The sequence below is a fragment of the Falco biarmicus genome, chromosome 2 (assembly GCF_023638135.1).
Source record: "Falco biarmicus isolate bFalBia1 chromosome 2, bFalBia1.pri, whole genome shotgun sequence".
Taxonomy (NCBI): Eukaryota; Metazoa; Chordata; class Aves; order Falconiformes; family Falconidae; genus Falco; species Falco biarmicus.
The window spans coordinates 114,525,582-114,544,774 of NC_079289.1; the positions used below are offsets into that span (position 1 = coordinate 114,525,582).

The window sequence follows — 19,193 nt, forward strand, 5'->3', positions numbered from 1 at the left end:
CATATCGTCTTTGTGTCCAATTATCTCAAATTTCAAGTATTTCCAGCAAGCTGCTCATGAGTAAGACACCGGTCAGGCACTATGTGGCAAGCAACATCGAATAATAAGTTTGCAGAAATCACAAGCTGTTTGCAGACAACTCAAAACTGAGAGGTAAAATTTATCTGATAAATTATTCATCACTAATGGTTTGGCCAGCTTTCCTGGATATATAGCCACAGGGATGTATGACACCTTGGGGAAGGCATCAGATAGAGATGCATTCAAAGTAAACTAGAGAAGAGGATGCAGACATAGGTCCAGAGCAATCTTTATAAGAGCAAGGGAGAGCAGCTATGTGGCCAAACAGAACGAAGTTCTTTTTATAGTTGGTCAATTAGAAAACACAGAGCAGGTTAGTGACTACCAGGAAAAAAATAAACACCACCCTAGTAACTATTTTTCAGACAGCTTTTCTTCCACAGCTGTGGGTTCCACCTAACTGTGTGGAAGCTGAGCAAGAGCAATGGCTAAATCAGGTGTGGTAATGGGAGCAAATTCTCCCTGGCGAGAAGCTGCTACTATCAGGGAGGAGGTTACTAGCGAGTAGCATGCAGGACTGAGAAGAGTCTGCGGGTGAGATGGGAAGATATGGGAGAGAATACTCAGTGTAGGCAGGATTAGAGCTGTGCAGAGTCTTAATCTAGGCAGCCCTTTCTCTACACCTTTATCTGTCACGGTGCAGCCATCGTGTGCTGCAGTGCCGGTATAACCTGGCCATAAACCTGGATTAACTGGCCCGCAAGGATCATGGCTGAACAGAAGAGGAGCATGACAATATGCCTTTGTTTACATGTTCACTTCTGTGAGTGAAACACAAATCTTCATGAGACAAAGTCCTTAATTACTAGTATGGAGTATCACCAAATTAAAGTGCAAGAGCAGAATTAGTGTTGGGGGAAGATTTTTGCTCTTTCATAGCGCAGTCCATTTCTACTAATGTTTTCTGCATTATCAAAAGGTTATTTACAGTATGGAAAAAACCCAATCTCATTACCAGAGAAACTTATTTTAAAATAAAAATGTCAAAACTACCTTTCTGATTCAGCCCTCAGAAAGAAACCCTGCTGTCCCCCTCCTTCAGCCTTTCCTTTTGGCTCTTCCCTACCACTGAAAAAAATCGAGTCACTGCCGCTGACACGACTTGTAATTTCTTCAGCGACAGCGTGCAAGAACGGGTCCTCGCCAGTTTCTTTTACTCCACAAGGTTTTCAGCCCCAGAAGAAAATCCAGTTTGGACTCTGACCCATTGAAGTTTATGACTCTTGGAAAACGCTAAGACCAAGTTTTTAATGAATGCCATTCTATACCTGCCTTGCGTTTATTTTTATGGATGTACCTCACAAAACTCAGGGGTAACATGTAACATTAAGGTTAAGAATGTAAGCAGGCAAGTTCTATTTTTACTTTGCCAAATCTGTCACGAATCAGTGAAGTTTTGCCACTCTGCCTGTTTAATCGATTGCTTGTTCTGATGTGGAAGTTTTGAGTCTAAAGCTAATCTTACTCATTGGTCCCTCTTACTATTTTCTCTGCCCTCTTTTAGCAAGTCAGGCATGAAGGCCGGCTCCCTTTCCCTCCCGGGTTGGTCAAATTGGATGTGGAAGAGGATAAAGCATTTGAGAAAGCCACCCCAGGTGCATCGCACTCCCAGAACGCGGGGCACGTTCCTGCGGGTTTGGCAGGGAATCGCTTCCTTGGAACTGAACTACGCTTTTCCAAAGGAAAACCTGAGCAGCACTCACGGTCCCTCCTTCACGGACAACTGCAGGGTGTTCCGCTCTCCCTGCCCGCAATCCCTTTTTATTCACAGGCCGTTCACTCTGCTCTGAGCTTGGGGGTACCTGTTGTGCAGAGGCAGCCGCCACAGGTATTTTCAGACAGCCGCTGGCAGCTCTTGTCGAAATGCCCCTTCGGCCCAGCGGTTCTGTCTGAAGGTGTTGTCACCTAGTTGCCTTTTACTACCAGGATTAACCGTTGGTGCTCCTCCCCGCCGGTGTGGCGGCTGGAGAGCGAACGCAGGCCGAACGAGGCACAACTGGCAACACCGCCTGTCGCCCGGAGCGACTCCCCCTGGCCGCCTCGCCGCCGTTAACCCGCGCCGGCCTTCGCTCCGCCATCACCCCCCGGCCCAGTGGGCACGGTGGGGAGGGCAGGCCGCCCCGCGTGTGCCCCCCACGCCGCCCTGCGCCGCTCGCCACCCCCCGGCCGCAGCCCGCCCCGCTCCCGCCGGCAGCCGCACTGCGCAGGCGCCCGCGCGCCCTCCCCTCAGCGGCGCGGGGGGGGGAGGGGGGGGGCGCAGCCGAGGGGCTGCTGCGCGCGGCGCGGCCGTGGCGCGTTAACGAGCCCCCGGCCGGCGGTGAAAGGCGGGCGGCCGCGCGCCTGCGCACTGCGGCGCCAAATCTGCCCGCGGGAGGGGGGGGGAGCGAGCGAGTCCGCCGAATCGGCGCATGCGCCGGCACCCGCTCGCCGGGGAGGGCGGGGGGAGGAGGGGGGGGAGGCGAGCGAGGGGAGTTTGCGCAGGCGCAGAGCGAGGCGGCGGCGCCGTGGGCCGGCGGCTGCGCAGTGGGCCGGCGGGGGGAGGGGGCGCGCGGCGGGGGGAGGGGAGGAGGAGGGGAGGAGGGAGGGGGGGCCGGCAGCGAGGGAGGGTTTATCGGGCGGCCGATTTTGGTTAAAATATTCAAAATGGCGGACGGAGGAGCAGCGAGTCAAGATGAGAGTTCGGCGGCGGCGGTGGCGGCAGCGGCAGGTAATCATTACTGCATTTTACATATTCATATTCATACTCGCACACGCGGCCCCCCCCGCCGCCCGCCCGCCCCGCTTAGCATAATTTATTAGTACTCAGGATTATTATAATTAACGGCACAGGAGGGAGCGGGGGGGGGGGGGGGCGAGAAGGAAAGCAGCCTCCCCGTGCGGGGAGACACACACACACACACACACACACACGCTCCCTCCCTCGCCCGCCCGCTCCCTCACACGGAGCCGCACTCGCACCCGCCCGCCCGCCGGGGCACCGGCGCCGGGGCAGGCAGCGGGGCGATTGGGGGGCGGCGGCGCGGGCGGCGGCGGCGCAACGGCGAGGCGGTGGGGTCGGGGTGGGGAGCCGGCGGGGGGGGGGCGGGGGGGCGAAGCTGGGAAGGTGGGGGAGGGGGGGCATCCCCGCACCCAAAAGCGGTCGGAGGTGGCTGGTCGCCACCCGGCCGGTCACCCCCCCCCCGGCCCGCGCGCCCACAATAAAAGCCGCTTTACATATTCATGTGTGTGGGGGGGGCGGATTCTGGTGGAGCGGGGGGGTATGGCCCGGCGGGCTGGGGGAGGCGGGCGGCCCCCCCCTGAGTGGGGCAGGGTCCCCCGGCGGCGGCAGGACGGAGGGGGCCGGGGTGCCGGCCCCTCGGTGGGGCCGGGTGAGGGAGAAAGCCGCGGTTTCTCATCCCTCCTCTTATTGCTCCCCCGCCCTCCCCCGCATCCCCCCCGGCTAGGGTTATTTCCCCAGAGCCTGGGGCCTGCAGGCATGGGGTGGGTGGGTGCGGGTGGCCTCGGGGAGAGGGTGGGTGGAGAGCGCGGCTCGGTGTTTTATTTAAAGCCTCCCCCCCCTTGCCCCGTAGCGGGTAGTTTCAGTGGGGTGACTTGGGAGGTGCGCGGGCAGTTTCTCCGTGCCCCTCTCCGACGGGGGAGGCCGCGTGTTTGCACCCCCGAAGGCTGGATTTGCCCCGGCGCTCTTTGCCCTCCTGCCCCCGCAGCCCCGGGGGGAGCGGGGTGCTGCGGCCCCGGGGCTGGGCCCCTGGGTGCCGATCCCGGCCCCTTGCCCTGGGTGCCGGGCCAGGGGCGACGGTGGTGCCGGCAGCCCCGGTGGGCTGGCGCTGGGAGTGCGGGTCCCGTCCCTTTCCCTCGCTCTCCCTCTCTCTCCTTCTCCTTCTCATTTGAATAATGTCTAATTCGGGGAGGTTTATATTATTGAAATGGCCGCCTGGCTTTCCCCGCCTCTCATGTTTAGTAATTCAGACCTTTAATAACAGCCACTCAGAGCCCAACGCCGTGTTTATATTTTACATTCGCCCCATGTGCTTTTGTGGTTCAATATGATTCTTCTTTCTCGCTCTCTCGCTTTTTTTAAATTTTCTTGGCAACCCACAGGGCCCCGAGATCAAACCCAGGCTGTGTGAGGAGAGGAGGGGGGAGAGCTAGGCCCTGGCTCCTCTGGCAGGCGCCTAGGCCTCACTCTCTGCTGCTTGATTTATTTACTAATAACCAAAATGACCCCCCCATCTCCACTCCACCCCTGCCAGCAAAAACAAAACCCTCCTGGGGCTTGAGCAGCATCAGATCTGCTCGTAGATTCTCAAACACTCATGTCTTTTAAATAAGGAGCTTATTTTTAATTTATAGCAACTCAAGACTGTAAAGCTGTTCCTTTCATATCTGCTTTTCAGAGGCTTGGGCATTTTTGGTCCCTTTGTCCTTGATCCTTTTCCTTAAAGGAGAGTTGCTTCTAATTTACGTTTCCTGGCACTGAGAGAGCTATAGAAGACACACTCAAAATCTGAACAGTTTTCCTCCTCTCTCTGAACACAAACAAAATTGAATACATTGAAGATAATCTTATTCACTTTTTTTTTTTTTTTTGCTTAATGTGGATGCAGTTTAACAGTGCAGTGTGTCAGATGCTTTTGTCGCTGCTTGTATCTTTGACTGTTCTGGGTTTGGTTGGTTTTGGTTGTTGCCCCCCCCCCCCTTTTCATTTAGATGTGGCTTTCAAGACAAGATACTACTAGGCAGTACAGGGCCTAGAAAGGAAGATAAGTTTTCCATGCTTGTGTCATAAGAATGCTAAGTGAAAATTGAAATTAATCCTCTTAAATTGTCTGGAGTAATTCAGTTTTAAAACGGATATTAGTCTACTTAGAAAACAAATGGACTACTTTATTAGAAAGAGGCAGTAATTTAAAAAAGAAAAAAGAAGATATTTATGCAGGGATGTGTTTCAGGTAAAACTGCACAGGTTTTCATTACTGACCATTGTTTTTACCCCGTGGAGACGGGACTTAACAGCAGGGTACTTCAAAGCAGCACTGCCAGATTAGCATGCAAACATCTTTGAAACAGGACTAGCAAGAGACTTCACATACAGATGCAGGCAGCATATTTTGTACTTTGGTTCTAAATTTAATTTGTCACAAAATACTGTGCTGGAGCTAATGAAAAGCATTTGATTTAAAAAATAACGACTCAGATTATTTATCCTTTTTCTTCACCCTTGGTGACGACAGGCCTTGAATACTAGAAGAAAAAAATCTGTAGAAGCCGTAATGAGACTGTTCAGGTGACTGACTGTTTCGCAGACCAACAGCACAAGGCTGGCTGGACAAAAAGCAGTAATATGATTTCATGCCTTAAATAGCATATGTTTTTGCACTCGCTTCACAAGATGTGGTCAAGCTGATGATGTCATTGGCCAGAGGACAAGGTGCAGTTAATTTGATTTATTGACCTGGGGTGAGGTGTAGCACTGAAACCTTCTCATAGGGAAACCATTTATCTGAGGACAATTTCCTTTATAGCAGCAATTTAACCACTGCTGAGACTGTAGATATTTTATCCAGCATGATAAAAATGTGCATTGCATCTTGCAAACAAAATTTCTTTGTCCCTGATATTTTAGTAATTTTTATAAAATGGAATACTGGACAGTGGCCTTGTGCAGTCCTGTGGTGAGCTGGGGTTTATAGCTCTGAATATGTGTCAAATTTACATGCCGGGATACAGATGTATTTCTGTGTGCTTGTGTTGTAGCTTAAAACTTTACAGGAATGTGATGCAGACAGAAATGTGTCTTAACTGAAGCCCATAGACAACATGTTAGTGGAAAGCCCCTTTTCCCAAACCCTGGCATCATCTTCAGTTGTTGGAAGGTGTCGAGACGAGTGTGTAGGTATTACTCCTCAGTCCTGAGTAAGGACGTCCATGTTAGTTTAGTGCTGGTGGGTGTCAGATTTTATGCTGCTGTTTAGACCTTCTCAATCAGTGGTGGGTGGGAAAGTAAAAGAAACATATTTTTTTTTTCTTCCCAGGTAGTAGCAGTGGTGAGAGTGAGGGTTGTGCTACCATTGCAGTACTTCCTAATTCTTACCAGGGGAATATCTTCTCCCATTTTGGCTGTCCTTTCAGCTTTTATTTTATTAGGGACAGGACGAAGAAGGCTTGTCCTCCCCATGAAATAGTTCCACTACCTGATTACCTCTGCTCAGTTATCAAGGTGGCTCTGCTTTTTTTTTCTTTTCTTTTTTTTCTTTTTCAAAACTGACCAAAACTGACCAGTCTGGTTGGAAACTGGTTCCAGCTGGTTGGAAAGCAGGCTAAGCTGTGCCAGTAGCCATGCTGCTGCATGTGGAGCAGAATTGGTAAGGTGTACGTCAGTATGATGATTTCACAACCAGAGGACCTAGAGTTTACTCTTCGCTTCCTAGAAGGAAAGGGGAAGAATCTGAGCTTCCCACCCTGTCACTTTAAGAGGAAAAAATCTCAGGTCTGCTGTCACTAACAATTTCTCAAAGATTACCCTGCAGTAATAATTCAAGCAATAAGTGTTAATACTGATGTCCTGATGCTGAATGTGGATAGCTTCTGAATGCTTGTCTTGGCAAGTAATGGTGATGATGTCTGTAGTTGCCTCACTTGATGGAATCAGTGAGGTAGCCTTCGATTCAGTCTGTACTGTTGAACTGAGGAAGCACTAACATACTCTGTGTTAGGAGTCTCTTAAGTAGTATGAAGAAGTGTTGTGCCTATTTCTGCTTGATCGTAGCAGTGTGTTGCCTGGAAAAATGAGATTTTGAACATTGTTGTCACTTAAATAGTCTTTGTCAAATTTCAAGCAGTAAATTCCACTTTTAGAGTAGCACATTGTTGCCTTTTTCTTTTGTGTTCAGGTGTGTGAGGATGCAGAGAATTTTGGGGTAAATGTTTTGTCCATGATGTACGGAATGTTTTTTGTTATTTTGATCTGTCATCTAGCTTCTTTCTGCTAGGTAATGATAATCTCCTCCATAGACGTGTTGATTTTCTCTTCTGATTCTATTTGCAGTAGTTGTTGTAGCATGCAATAAGTTTTCATTTGCTTTCCTCAAATTTTGGGTCCCGTGGAGTTCAAGACATCAGAACATTACAGCGTTTTTAATGTGCAAATCTAGTCAGGTAATTTCTTACCTTTTTTCCCTAGCGTTATTTTCTATTCCCCTCAAACTGTTGTTGCCCATAGGACAATAATCTTGATACTGCTATTTTATACAGCTGACAATTAGGCAGCCTCTGCTGCTTTTACTTACAACTTTATTATTTTTGTCTTGAAAGAATCAGTGACAGTCCAGGCAGATGACTGTCTTTTTTATGACGTATGTGTTTTCAGGCTCTGTGATAAAGCTGTTGTCAGAAGAAGGTGTTGAAGAAGATTAAGTATGACTTGAGTGTCCCAAATGTGATATGCTTGGTTTGGGTGCTTAAGCTAGTATGTGAATGAAAGACTGTCTCATTTTGCTGCATGGACTTATAATGCTGGCTGTTTACTACTGCAGAGACTTGCTTCTGTGTTAATGAATTTCCCCACCCCTTTTCCTAGTGTGCTGCGTTGTTGTGCAGGGCAAGTTAAGCCTGGGATTTGTTGGCCTGAGTGCAGGAGAGAAATTTAAGGAGAGGTACTGGTCTTGGTTAGTGTGTATTAAGCAAGTGATTGTATTTCACTTGAAACTGACAGTTGCTAATCTGAGAAAAAAACATATACATAGATGTGTTTTCTTTCTACAGTTATTTGCATTAAATTTCTTGAATTGTGTCAATAGGCTCTCATGTTGCTTTGTGCACACTTACTTTTCTCTGCAGAAAAAGAAATAATTACTTAAGATCTTCAGTATTATTCCTTTCCCTAGTTTCCTTTTTCACAACTAGCTAGGAAATATCCACGTTTGTTAACATAACTATTATAAATTACGAGCTCTATAGCACATTATGAAGTCTTTGCTAAAGGAGCTTTTTGTAGACCGCTACTGGCTAATTGAATTCGTTTAGGGTTAATAAACAGTATAGTGATGAAGTGTTGGTTTGGTATATGGAGGATTTACTGGGTTCCAATCCTGAGTGTGTCACCAGTTTTGCTTGCTCTGCTGTTCAGGGCTGAATCTGTGTAATGGGAATTAGAACACATTTGCACAGGGGTGTTGCTGGGGGAATAATTAGCTAATGTTTTATAGTATTTCTGAAGGTAAGAGTAATGTGATTCTTCTGCTGTTACATGTAATCATCCAAGCTTGTGCCCAGGTTAAACTTTGCGTAGGATGTTTCAGTGCTGGTACGGTTTCATGTACTCTCATCAGCGATGAAGGCCTCCTGTTGTAAAGGCACAGATTACTGTCAGTTCTAACTACAGTGTGATGTAGATCTGCTGTAGGGTATGCAGTTCAATGACAGTTTAAATCAGCCCGAGCCTGTCCTCATCTCCCTGTGTGTTCTGCCCCCTTCTCTGTACTGGTGCAGATGCTTGCCTGATTCCTTTGCTGAGCTAGTTCAGGGAATTAAATTGGCAGAAAACAAGCCTTGCCAAAAATACTGAATAGCTTTTTTGTGGGTTTTAGCTCTCTGAACTGGTTTACAATGAGATTAGACGAATAGCGGTACCAATCAAGGAAGGGAGCAAGAAGCACACGTGTTGACCCAAGTAGTCTTGTAATTTCATTCTGTCTGATGGCTTTCCTGTTAGCATAAATGGGGAGTCATGCTCTCATCCTGCCGCTTACTTGGCACCCGTCCTAGCACTTCACTCATTTCCAGGATGATCTAGCTTAACTTGCTAACCTGGTGGAAAACTAGCCCCGCATCAATTTAGATCTTCGGTTTGTGAGTTGAAGTTGGCTCGGCAAAGGCAAGAGAGAGGGTAGAACCATGGTAGTGAAAGTGGAGGAAGGGGAAAGAAGGAAGAGAAATGAAGCTTCCTCTTTTCAAAAGGAGCAGCAAGCATTCTGGTTGGTTTAGTTGTATTGTATAGCTTTACTTTTAGATTGATGTGGACCAGTGTGAAATCACAGTTGATTGAGTTGAACTCAAGTTGATCTAAAATGGTACTGGCCCAAGGGAAGTAATGGGAATGTATAGCCATGGGCACTATCCTGGATTTCTGTTCAGCAGCAGGCTGTACGTAGATTACTGAAGGCAGTGATGAAACTGCACATAAGGAAAGGAGTAGCTTAGAAACCAATAAATGCTGAAAACTTGGTATAGTTTGTTCTGTGTAGGTATGATTGCATGAATGGTAGCTATGACAGAAACTCTTAAATAAAAATTGTGGATTAGACTTTTAAGTGGCTCCCATTATATTTTAATGCTGCTTACAGTGAGGCACCTGTCTTACAAGGACATATATGTAGAAGTACTTGGGAAATTACAGGCGCTGTTATTTTTGCTAAATTTTGGACTGATATCCCTGTGAAGCAGCCTTTAAAAAAAACCCAACAAAACCAAATGCAAACAACCACAAAATACCCCACCCCACCCCAAGTAATTGCTTCAGCTGTTTGATGTGATTACTCTGAGAAAGATTTATCTTTTCTATAGATTGTGATCCTGTGACAAGGAACCTTTTGCTCTTCATTCCTTTTTTTTTTTCCTTCTCAGAAATCAGATTTGGCTGTATAGATGTGAAGTAGTATAAGTAATACGTTTTGACGCTGTATGACAGAGCATGAAGTTTTGGAAAAGCAATATATGAACAGTTACTGAAATAGTAAATACAGTTGAAGGCTTAAATAAGTGTAGAAAAACCTGTTGAATCAGGCTGGAGATGTAGCTTGCTTCTTCCCCTTCCCCCCCCCCCCCCCCCCCCCCCCTTTTGTTTCGCCATCCTTTTTGCAGTGAGCTCCTTTGCTGTTTGTTCTTTTTGTCCTTTCGATGATTCAGTTTTATTTGAAAAATACCATGTGACTTAGTAATTTGTGCCTGGCCATACCAGTGTGAAGTTGCAGCTTTATGCTACTTGGATATAGCTGAGGGGGAGGAGTATACAGTGAATGCAGGTAGAAGTGACTCAGATGTTTGATGAATCACTCCATTACTACGTTATTAGTTAATACAGACTGTTGAATGAGAAATTAAATTCATGTTTCCTCCAGGAGTCCTATTGCAAAGATTCCTTTCTAATTATTTGTAATTTTTTCTTACCTGCTGGTCTTTGGTATGTTATCACTTTTATATGAATTTCCAAGTGTAAGTTTAAATAGATAACTGGAATTTGCTTATTTCTAAGGCTGCAGAGATAGAGATGTGCAGGGAAATGCTACCTCCCGTCCTTATCAGCTCCTCCGGGAGTGTTTCCCACCCCATCCTCCAATGCACGTACACACACCTGTGTGCGCACATCTTTGGAAAAAGTACCAGAAAGCCTAGGTTGGGGACAGTGTCTTCTAGCTCTGATTGTCATAGTAGAAGACATTACTGCTTCTGACTGTTGGAGTTTCTCGTTCCCCTGCCTCTATTGGTGGGTCTGCCCATTCGGGTACTATGTAATCCATTTCAGTTAAAATTAGCTCTGTTAGTGAAGACTGATCTAAGCTGCCTAAAGTAGCCCAGATAATTCTGTTTGAAATCTGTGAGTGAGGGATCATCTGAGTTGCTTTGTCATCATACCTGAGGGTATAGTTCATGTTACATTTAATCCAATTTAAGGGTGGGCTGCTGCCAAAAAGAAGTGGGGACATAAGCAGGAAGAGTATTGGGCCGTCACTTGCTGGACTATTGTCTGTTTTGACAGAGCCTGTGTAAAACTGTCCCAGCTTCTGGCCGAAATGGGTTGGGATTGTGTGGAGAAACTGGAGGTAGGCGGGCAAAAGGAGCAGTAACTTTCCATTTGTAATGTTTGAATGACGGTGTCTGTTCTCAGTGTTAGAAAGACGTGGTCCTCCTCAGTTTTATTGAACTTTCCGGTGGTACTTTTCTGTTTGTATTGAATTTATGTTGATCTGAACTACACAATGTAAATTGTTATGAGTATTTCCAGTATCTCAAGTGAAGCATGTGATTTACAAGTCATTTCTCTTAAACGGTCTTTATCAGAAGATTATCTTGCTGTTCCATTTCAGGCAGAATATAGTTGTTTTAGATAGCTTGTGGCAACAAAGCTCGTGGAACTTGGGAACATAGGAGTATCTCTTAGAACAGTTGAGAGCTTACATTTCTGCGTATTTATTAGTCCAAGGCCTAGTAGCTTCTGACTTCAAATCATTCACACTGTCTCTCACACAGCAAGTTGTTTGAATCGCATCATTGCTAACCTTTATCCAACTATCATTTTACTGCCAGCGTAGCTTCTCTTTGGTTAGGATGGGTGTGCCAAAGTAGGGAAGAAGCCATCAGCTGCCAGGCTGCATGTCGAATTTGGCAACCACTGCCCTAGAAAAACGTGTTGAAGTAGCAGCAGTTATAGGGAAGACTTTTAGTGAAAGCTTTCAAATGAGGATGCATCGGGTGGAAAAGTGTAAACTGGAAAACTGATACATTTCCAAAGTTGATTTTACTCAGTTTTGCAAAAAAATAGATCTTCTGATGTTGCAGGCATTTTTCATGTTTTAAACTAACCTTTGCTGTTTACCTTTTTTCTTTTTTCAGTGTGTGTAAGGTTGTACAAAGAAGGTCTAAATGGTCTGTTGCACGTTGTTCTTCACCTCTGGCTTAGGCAAGCGCTGAGCTGCAAATTCTTGGCATTTGGGAATGTAATCAGAGGAATTATCCCTATGCTTGCCCTGTTTTTACAGTCTTTCCTACGTGTCTGCTCTTGGAGGAGGGTCAGGTAAATGTTGGGTTGGAGCCAACATGGTGATTTTTAGTATTCCCTTTCAAACAAAGGGAAAACACCTTCCTGCTTATTTCTCAGTCCATCTTAAGCTTTGTACGCGGTTCTTCTCCTTTCCTGAAGTGATCAGGAGCATTGTAAAGGAGTTCAGGAAGGATGAAGTTCTTTGTCTGTTCTGCACATTTCCAGCTCTGGGAAACAACTGGGGAGGTTGCTCCAAGGGCTTTTGACTAATTTCTAGTTCCCTACCAGGGAACTGAAGAACTGGAAGCTCCTTTTGCTCTCTTACTTTGTAAAGATAAGGGGAGGATAGGAGTGTGGGTGTTAAAAATTCAGTCTCTGTTACTACTTCATGGAGAAGATCTACAACTAAGTGCATTCTCAATTCCTTCCGACTCACTGAGGGTCTTGAGCATATTTGAGAATTATCCTACAGATAGGGACTGCAGAAATCTGTATAAATTTTGAGCTAATGTTATTTCATGACTATTCCTTTTGTCATTATAGTGGGAGAATGGCTTTGTAAAGAATATCTCCTCTCAGTTCTGAGAGATAAAAATGCTGTGTTTTATCGTGATATGATGTAATTTGGTTTGGAACCTAGTTGCAACATGGTTGTACCTTATATGGTTCAGTTCAGTGGTGCAGAAAGAACTTGTTCCAAATATACTAAGGACTGACTAAGGCCTAGAGCCCTAAAGCTTCCTAAGAATGCGCTTCAGCTATGCCTGTGTTGAGAAAAACTGCTTCAATAGTATCATTCTCAATGTACTTAAAATTCAAAATGGATCCAGGCATGTCTTGTAACACATTTTAATGATAGCTATAGTAAATGTAACTATTTATAAACTAAAAGCTAAATTTAAGGGATATAGCTTTGTAGTTAAGTGCTTATACACTTTAAGTTTTCTGTAGTTGTGGATGATGAGTTCTGCAACAGTGGAAAGGATTTGCTATAATGGAAGTTTGAATAAAGGCATAAAGAGCTAGAATAAACGTTAGGCATCTTAAATCCCCTAGCCTTTTGCAACTTGATTTGCTGGGGGAGAGAGGAGGGACAGGTAGTGTGTCTTTGTGTTGTGGTGTCTCTAGTCAGGTTTGCATGTGTTATGGGCATCTCTAATGATCCTAAAAGAAAATTGTCAGTTGTTGCTTCTGTTATAATATTGATAAATGAATAATGCAAGAAAAAATACCATGTACAAAGGTGGGTCACCACTTATCCCCAATCTAGTGTTAATGTAAGTGAAAGTTAGACTTGACAGAAGAACTGTTGGGGAAAACCTAATTGAACAAACTCATTTTAAATGTATATAAAAAGCTCTCTAAAGTCTTGACGCAATCCGTAATTTTCTGTGTGCACTTGTAGAAGATGCATTAGTTGCTTAAGGGATTAGTTAATCTGTCAGTCTTTCAAAAAGCAAAATTAACTGCAGGCACAGTGGTACTTCTTTCATTACTTATTAAGTAGTGATTTCATATTGTGTGGGTTAGAGCGAGAAATGCTGTGTTTACTAATGAGGAAGGGAATGTCCTTGTCATTTGTTGTATATTTACATCTCGGGTAGGTCTGTGAATTGTTGTGATACAGACACTTGGACTAGATGACCTTTGAAGATCCCTTCCAACCCAAACCATTCTGTGAATTGCAGAGAAGCTGGTAACTCTGCGTTTCTGATGTAAGTTGCTTGAGGTTTATCACCCTGCTTCTTTCAGTTTTCTGAGTTTGTGGCAGTGTTATTAACTGGTGTACTGGGATATATGCTTGTATACACAAGTTGTTGTGACCAAAGGCAGCATCTGTTCCAAAGGTTTTAAGAACATGTGGAAGATGTTAATTTCTGCACTTTTCAGTGGCAAGGAGTAGATTGACACACTCAACAATTTCCTTATAACATGTTGTCAACTACAGTAGTTTCCCAAGGAAACTTCCTCTTGTGGAAGGTTAGTTAGACTGGGAATTTTCATGGTGTCATCGTTAAAGTAGTTGCCATCATTCCTGGTTGTGTGAAGTAATACTGGGAGAACACTGAAGACAGAAACATACAGAGTACAGCTGTCTTACTAATCATCTGTACCTGAAACTCCACATTTTATTGTTTGTGTTCTCTAACATTCATTTGTTTAGACAGTCTTTATAAAGAAAGTGGGGTCTGGAGAGGCAGGTTACTTCAGTGCTTCTGTCCTTTGGTTTTGATGTGACTGGTGTACTTGATAGCAATAGAGGAAGTGTCCAGCAAAGGCCTGAAACCAACATAGAAATGTGGTACCGTTGTTTAATTGGTAACTAGGACAGTTTTGATTTCTTAGAAGCTTAAAAAAAACTGTCAAAGCATCCTGTAACTCTTTAGACACATTGACTAGTTGCATATGGTCGTGTGGAAGTGTTCTTTGGTCCAGCAATAAGCTGTGGATTGCTCTTAAGAACCACTGAGGTAGCAAATAAATATACTTTATACTTCACAACATTTTAAAATATTTACTATGTTTTAAAATTTGTTGTGAAACAAATTTCTTTGGTGCTAATCAACTCTTAAGGGTGAACTGTGAAACACTGGTATTACTCACCTACAACTCTAACTATTCAGCAAGTTAATATGAAGAAGTTAATTTTCAGGTGCATTTTCCTTCATGTGCCTGTGTGATACTGGGTGATTTATTTCAACAAATATTTGAGATTGCAACATGAAATGTGGCATTTGTACGTTTAGTACTTAACTGTTAGTCTCAAACTGAATTGTGATCCGATAAATTGTCAACTGGTTAGCGTTTTTTTTGGAAAAGATTTGATTTCCGAAGCTTTTATATTTGTGAATGGTGAGGAGCTGGGAGTAGCAGATATTCCTCATGTGAAAGAGGACTGTTTAGCGGAAAAGGGATGTTTTATTTAGAAGAAAGCTAATCTCGGGCTGTTCTCAGAGCCCTGCGGATTTGAAGCATTGCATCTACTGAGTGCATAAAACCCACACGACTGCTGTCTGAAGTCCCTGCTGGGGCAGTCCTTAAACAAAAAAGAGTTATAGGTTCTGAATGTGGCGTGTGTTCTTGATCAGTTAGTTCTGCTGCTGTGTGACAGTTCCAGTTTGACTATCTGGCTTATTGAAATAAGAACTGGAAATGTTTTTCTTTGGAGTTTTTGCCCTCTGTTCCCTGTCTGAACAGAGGTTTGTTGTAAATGACTGCAGTCATATGCATAGGCGGGGAAAGTACAAAGAGAAGAATTACACTGTACTGGGAAAATTGAGGAACACTGTGGAAGAAAAACACCTTTTTTTTTTTTTTTTTTTTTTCCCCCAATTAGACTCTTTTTATCACGTGTGCCTCTTTATGTGTGCTGGAGTGTTTAAAAAGTCTCACACCAGGTGAACAAAATAAGAGGTATTGAAAAGGCAATCTACTTACAGGACTATCTTATTTCCTGTGTTGTTGACTAGATTTGTGTTTGAATAAGAACATTTCTTTTGTGGCAGCACAGGTGCTCCTTGATTCTGCAGTGAAGGCAGTATTCTGTGCTCGATACTAGCTAGTTGCCATGGCAACAATTATGATGTCATGAATTCAGTACAGTGACTTCACTGCAGTGTATTTTATCTTTATTTTCAGTTTTCTTCAAATCTTACTGGCAAACAAAAAACCATTTATGCGTGATACTGTGCCTTGGTTATTACGTGATAATGATGACTAATATGATCCAGATCTCTCTCTCAAAGTAAATCTAGTCTCTGCTTACCTTTAAATTCACTCCCAAAGTCTGGAAAACTGAGACCTTGCTTTTTATTTATGTATCTGGATCTCTTTCAGCTATACTAGCCCCAAAAGTTTGCCGATACGAATGAAGAGGAAAATACTTTCTTTTTTTTCATCACTGCGATGTGATTCTTTTCAGCTGAGAGAAATGTATGTACTTTTAAAACTGAAGATGTGAGAGCAGCAGTGTCCTGTTATGTTTCTTCTCCCAGAATAATTTGTTCAATTGTGGCTTGCCTTTCTCAGTGCTGTTCTTTTCCAAAGAAGGTGAAATGTTTTCTTAGTCTCTTTTCAAGGGTTTGTTGACCCACAAATTGTACCAGGAAACTTCCTGCCCATCAGCCTTCGGAAATGGTCAGCTGTTTTCTGCTCTGTGAGCACTTCCATTTATTGCTGGGTTGTACGCCTCAATTTCACAGGTAGCAGAGCAGACTGTTCAGCGCGTACTCTTACTCCCTTGTCTTCTGATTGTCAAAGAGAAGTATTTAGCATTTTCCCTGTATTTTTAAAGTGATATGACTTCCAGATTTAGCCCCAGTAAAAATGCTAATAAAAACATTGAGTTTAACTAGCCTGCATTACTTTTGTTGACATAACTGTGTGTCTGTTTAGAGCTGGCTTATTGGCTTAACTCAAAGGTTGCCTGAGACTTCTGAGCCATCTGACTTTCAAGTTATCAGTGAATAGCATGAAGTGTGTTAAAGTGGTATGCCAGGTATTTTTTGTAAAGCTTTTTTTGGCCTCCGCAAATAAAAGGCTCTTCACCTTTGGCTTACTTTGACAAAGACAGTTTCTATGTATAGATAGGGCCTAAGCATGTTGTTGTAAGTGTGCTGAAAGCCTTTCTAATAACAGGAAAAATGTAGGATGAGCTGATTTCTACCTGTGCAGCCTTCATTTACATTAAATTGTATTGAGCATATAGCCATTTAGGTGAGGTTAGAATTAAATGATCTCTTCACATCTTTCGTCCTCTGAAGAAAGATGGAGACTTGAAAAGCACCCACTAGCAAATGGGAGGGTGTCATGGGCAGCATGTAAGGAAGATGAAAAACGTAACGGAAAATCAAAGTTGCAGTTGTTTTTCTGCAGAAAGAAAAAAAATACCCCGTGTAGCCTGTCATTTATGATAAGCCTATCACAGAAGTTGAATCTTGGTGTGCTGCAGCTGGAGTTAAGAATATGTGATTGAGATGTTTTTGTTAACAAACTACTGACAGGGAGCAAACTGCAAAATATGTTGCAGGTACTGTTGTTCCACTTACATAAGTGCAGAGGTCCTGTGCTTGAAGATTTGCTGGTTTGTTGGTAACAGCTGTGCTTAGTAGCTTTTTTCTTTAATCGGCATAAATTTGCTAGTGATGAGGTAGCTAGCATTAAATTTTCTAAATGCTTTTTTCTAAACTGCAAACATTTTTATCTTGCTATAATGCCTGTGCAGGTGGAGGGTTTTATTAAGAGTACTGGTATGATGTGATTGCAAAGCTTTTGGTCTTTAGACTAGGTTTGTGATCCTCAGAGTAGTCTTTTCTAATTTATCTCTTGGAGGTTTGTTTTTTTTTTCCTATTTAATTCTAAACATTAAAGTTTTTCTAAGCATGTAGTTTTTCAAGATGCAATTGGACAAAGTGCTAGAGAACCTCGTCTAGGCTCCCTTTCCCACAAAAGGTTGGACCTGCTGATCTTTTGAGGCTCCTTCCAATCTGGGCTTGTCAAGGATTCTAGGATTGAGCTGTTGGAAGGAATGGCAGCTTTCTTAATGGCATACTGATGTAACTGTGGATGAAAAATTGCTAACTCAAAACTTGAACTTTTTAGTCATGTGGAGATTAGATCATGCAGTTCCCAGCAGCGTTTGGATGAATGAATGTTGCATTTAGAAAGAGTAGTATGACAGTTAATACCAGACTGAATATACATGGAATTTAAAGCTCTGGACTGCAGGTGTCTTGGCAATAAATGTAGATTCTTCTGCAGAAGTGAAAGGGGAGTGCAGAAGTTTTTTTGGAGTGCTTAAGAAAAGTGATCACCTCTACAAAACTTCAATGTGTCAAAACGAAAGGAACCATAAAATGGGAAAAGCAAAAATATTTTGCTGTGTAAATCCCTTGTTCTCTTTTACAAATGCATGGGCCTATGACCTATCTGCAGTATGTAGATCAGAAAGGAACCTGCTGTGCTGTCTTCAAACTTAAATGCTCAAGAGGATGATCACATGTGGAGGAGTGACAACAAGAAAACAGTACTGCCCCCCCCAACCATTTTCTTCTAGAATTACTAAATGAAATGACCTAAACTTTCAGTGTTTTCTTTCATTCCATTCCAAATTCTTCTATGAGAACCAGTTATGTTCTTGCCACTAGGACTTGGAAAATAAACAAGCTAATTGGAATTGCCTCAGTTAGTGCAGTTGCTTTTACTTAAGAATACAGTATTAAAATCAAGGTAGTACCTTAGTGCCTAGTTCACGTTACAGGCTTCTACATGTTTTGTCTATACAGAGAGAGCAGAACCTATGTTACAAGTCGTGACCAATACTGGTAGTGGATGGAAGACTGGCAGTATTGGTGGAAATATGGCAAGGTAGTTATCTTGCATTTCAAGATACGGTTGGCAGATAGTGGCTTGTGTTCGTTCAAGGGCTAGGACTAACAGTGGTGCTTCAGTACTTTTTTGGTTGCAGCTTTGAAGATTTTTTTTTTTTCTCCAGGTCAGCAGCTTCAACAGGATTTCAGTGACTAGAGTTAAAATGCTTGGATGGATCCTTTAGCAGTGCCTGCTTCACAGCCCAGAACCTAATTGGATTCAGAATCTGAGTGTATATGAGAGAGGAGTTAACAGAAGAAAGTGGTGGCTTGAAGGGCTGCTTGCTACTGTAGAAGGGTTAGGAGTCTGGAAATGCCAGGGAGGTGTTTTGGGGACAGTACCTGGTGAAAAGCTGAGCTTCTAAACTTGGTCCTGCTCAGGGGTCTATTCTGACCTATTAACCTATCAATGGGTTCATCTGTCGTCATTCTGAATATCAGGTGACCTAACCCACTTGTCCTTTGCTGCTTCCAGTCCGCTGCAGAAGGCTATGGACAGCATCACAGGTAGAGACACACCTTTTTAGATGTGTCCTGTCCTCTAATAAAAATTCTCTCTTTAGAGGACAGAGTTTTATTGGCTTTATAAATTGCTATGTCTCTTGCAAAGACCTGTATAGAAAATTCTATATATCACTTTTCAAAGCAGTAAGGGATTGAAATTTAGTCAGGAGAATCTTCATCAGTACAGGGGGAATGGCCTTAATAAGCATGTGTTAAAATCATTATAGGGGAGCTTTGGAGAAAACATACCGCATTAATTGTGAACCATGTAAAAACCTCTGTGACACATCTGTAAATGGGTGTTTCCCCCCTGCACACCTAGGTCCACGACTGGGAGTGCTGTGGGATGCCAGGGTGACCGACTGGGAGTGCTGTGGGATGCCAAGGTGACATGGTTACCTTGGCCTCAGCAGGCTGCCGGGCTCCCTTTTTCTGCAGCTCCGATTCAGATTACCCCAGCAGCCCTTGTGCTTTGCTATGATCAA

General features: G+C 43.8%; 1 protein-coding gene across 2 annotated transcripts in view; it reads left to right on the forward strand.

Moving 5' to 3' along the window:
- Nucleotides 1-2,676: 2,676 nt before the first annotated feature.
- The window catches only part of POU2F1 (POU class 2 homeobox 1), a 123,034-nt gene continuing 106,517 nt past the window's right edge, over nt 2,677-19,193 (forward strand). Inside the window, exon 1 of one of the 2 annotated variants that reach the window (XM_056329327.1) lies at nt 2,677-2,788. In XM_056329327.1, the coding sequence (XP_056185302.1) occupies nt 2,725-2,788 (64 nt within the window). In that variant the 5' untranslated portion in view covers nt 2,677-2,724. Of the gene's footprint in view, nt 2,789-13,420; nt 13,552-19,193 lie in introns of those variants that run through there. The other variant, XM_056329330.1, reaches the window with a different exon arrangement.